Here is a 3,191-nt window from a genome sequence, read left to right on the forward strand (position 1 = left end):
TCTTTCTTCATCATATTCTACTTCTTACTTTCTTTTTATTCTTTTATATCATTCTTTCTCTTCTTTTTCCATTATTTGCTTTTTTTCGTTGCTGTATGAAACATTGACTCTATTACAGTCAAACATACTCCGCATGGGTTTTAGAAGAAAATTCATAGACTTAATGAGTCTCATCTGATTCAAGAACAATAGAAACCATTCTATCAATATTTAATTCATTACTTTATATTTAAAGATGTAAATGTATAAACGAGTAAATAATCATTAATATAAAAAAATAGTAATATTATCAAAATAAAATAAAGAATTTATTAAACAATTATTCTTTCTTTGCTTTAATAAAGAATAAAATTGAAAATAAAACACAATTTAATAACTTATAACCTTTATTTAATTAACTTGAAACAACAATACAGACAATACCAGCTATTAAAGTTACTGTGCCACAGCCAAATAACAAAAAATTCTTCCATCCACGAATCTCACCAAAAACAACTATTCCCCATACAGAAGATAATAATATTGGTCCTGATGTAATAATAGGGAAACTAGCTGAATATGGGATGTTGTTTGCAGCAATAAACCATGTAGTTGTTCCTATTCCAGTAATAATGCCACTCAATAATGCAGGTACAATCGTTTGAGGGTAAACAAATGGATTGTTTCTAAATGCAAAAGTGTATGCACCAAAAAAAGCAGTTGCAGTAAGGAATAGTCCAAGAAAGAATGGTAGTACATAATCAATTCCATTTGGTGAACCTAATGAATTATCTTGTAAATACTTTGGTGGAAGGAAAAAAGCCCCATATGAAACACCAACAATGACGGTACAACATATACCTAATATTTTCTTTGGAACAAATGGTAATGAATTATAGAATCTTGATAATGGAGATATTCGTTCAATAGGTGTTGAAACAGGTTCGTCAACTTCAACAATTTGATGAAGATCAGTATTTGAAGTATTATTAATAGTATCAATTACTTCATTCATATCTTTCTCATTACCTGCTCTATGTTTTTCTTCAAGACCCTCCTCACTTTGTTCATTCTCTACACAACTATGTTCATTATTTTCATCTTTTAATTCTATATCACTTCTATCTTCTTTTAAATCTTTTTCTTTCTTTAACTTTTCAGATGCTTGTCGTTCTTCTTTAGTTGATGTTTTAATAAAAATAAAGAAAGGAACAGCACATACTGCTATAGCTGCACCAACACAATTTAACCAAAATGTTTTTATTGTACTTTTATCAGCATGAATACCAAACCATCCAAATGTACCAGTAACCCAACCAGTAATCATATTACAAATTCCCCAAATGCCTTGACCCATTGAAAGTCCAAGCATTTGTATTGCAGGTACAGAGAAAACATTACCAACAGACCATATAAATCCACCAATCATTGCAAATGGCTCAAAATATACAAATGGAGAATCTTTTGTTGAGTTTACTATTAATAATGTAAAAATTCCAGCAAGAAGTACTCCAATTGCCATTACCCATTGATAAAAGAATCCATCACCTGTTGGAAATTTTTTAACAGGTGTAAAATTACTTCCAAAACAAACTACACTAATAACAGCACAAATATACCCAACTGCAACATTTTTATCATCAGGAACTTCACTCATACTGTTAGGTAATTGAAAAAGAAAGAATAAAATAAGGGTTTAAATTGGTTTGCAACTTCATCTTCTTCTTCCATATTCTACAAAATTACATTTTTGCTTCTAATAGATTCTTCATATATAAAATAGAATAAATATATTTTTATTTATATTTAATTTCCAAAATCTTTCTTTTTATACTTCTTTATTTAATTTCTTAGTTCTTCTTTCTTCAAAAGAATCAACTTGTAATGAACACTTTTATCTTTATATTTTTGATAGTTTCTTGTTTTGCTAAAGAAGATTGGGAAGAAACTTATCAAGGAGCACATTATGTAAAAACTACTACTATCTTCTTTTGTTGTTCTGTGGCAATAATCTTGGCTATTGGTGTTCTTGCACTTATTGTCTCATTATTAATTGATTTATATAAAAAGAAATTTAGTAAAAAAACTTCACAAGATGAAGAAGAATCAGCTAATCATGATATCCAACAAAAAAATACTGAAGAACCAAAAGAGCCTCTCAATTAATTGTTATTTAAACTTAAGAATAATTCCTTTTTCTTTTCATTTCAAGTGAATCAAGAAAGGAAAAGAAATAAAAAGGGGAATAAATTATATCATTTGAGAGTCTATTTTCAAAAGAAATACTTTTATTCAATTTTTCTTATTTCTTCTTTACTTCTTCTTGTTTCTTTTTATATGTCTTTCTTCTTTTATTGTGAGTGTCTTTGTTTTTGACTCTTCTTTAATATTGTTGTTTCATGTTGTAACAACACTAATGACTGGATAGTTGTGATTTAAGACAATAAATGAAATAAAACATAATTTATGAGATAAACAACAAAAATAATATAACAAAAATATAATCAAATAGAAATAACACAACATATCACAAAATAAAAAAGAAGTAAAAATAACAATATAAGTTAAATAGTAAGTCATTCTAATAAATTATAGATATTTAAATATTATTTTATCATTTATATTTATTTATCATTTTCATTCTTTTATTATTCTCTTTATCTTTCTTTCATTCTGTGGTTTATTAATTATTGTTTTTCAGTCTTTATTATATTATTTTTTAAATAAAAACTTCACTAAATAAAAAATTTTAAAAGTAAATATTAATTAACAACTAACTATTTTTTTCCAGTGTTTTATATCATGACATTGTTTTACATTTTCTTCATTTTCTTTTCTTTTAGTGTTGAAGCAACTAAAAAGAATGGTACACCTAAAGAATCAAAAGAATTAAGTATTAAAAAATTTAAATTTATTTCATTAGTGAATGGCACTGAATTTAGACAACTTTTTAATGATGATCAGCAATATGTTGTTGCATTATTTTGTCATCTTACCATTCAAGAGTGTATTCCTCTTATCAAAACACTTAATAAAGTTGGTGAGAAATATAGACAAATTAAATTTGTTGTTGTGGATAGGGATAGTATATATGATTTAGTATTTGATTATTCTATTGAAGAATTTCCAACCATTCTTTTTCATAGAGCTCATTTAAGAGATAGAACATTTGATGAAGATGAATTTGATAGTTTAGAAGAATTTATCAAAGA

The 3,191-nt window shown here is 26.2% G+C and overlaps 2 protein-coding genes across 2 annotated transcripts in view, besides 1 other annotated feature; one reads left to right on the top strand and one right to left on the bottom strand.

The window, feature by feature from the left end:
* The first annotated feature begins 111 nt into the window (after nucleotides 1-111).
* Nucleotides 112-225: a repeat region.
* A 169-nt stretch (nucleotides 226-394) lies between these two features.
* On the bottom strand, nucleotides 395-1,636 carry EHI_107660 (uncharacterized protein; the record flags this gene model as incomplete). Its single annotated transcript, XM_644692.1, has 1 exon — nucleotides 395-1,636. One exon carries the CDS (start codon nucleotides 1,634-1,636, stop codon nucleotides 395-397), a length of 1,242 nt encoding a protein of 413 aa, XP_649784.1.
* A 1,145-nt stretch (nucleotides 1,637-2,781) lies between these two features.
* Nucleotides 2,782-3,191, top strand: part of EHI_107670 (thioredoxin, putative) — a gene marked incomplete at both ends in the record, with an annotated part of 1,818 nt that continues 1,408 nt past the window's right edge. Inside the window, one exon of the mRNA XM_644687.2 lies at nucleotides 2,782-3,191. This exon is cut by the window's right edge and continues 1,408 nt beyond it. Within this exon, the coding sequence (XP_649779.2) occupies nucleotides 2,782-3,191 (410 nt within the window).

Source organism: Entamoeba histolytica, genomic scaffold (assembly GCF_000208925.1).
Source record: "Entamoeba histolytica HM-1:IMSS scf_1104750517921 genomic scaffold, whole genome shotgun sequence".
NCBI lineage: Eukaryota > Evosea > Mastigamoebida > Endamoebidae > Entamoeba > Entamoeba histolytica.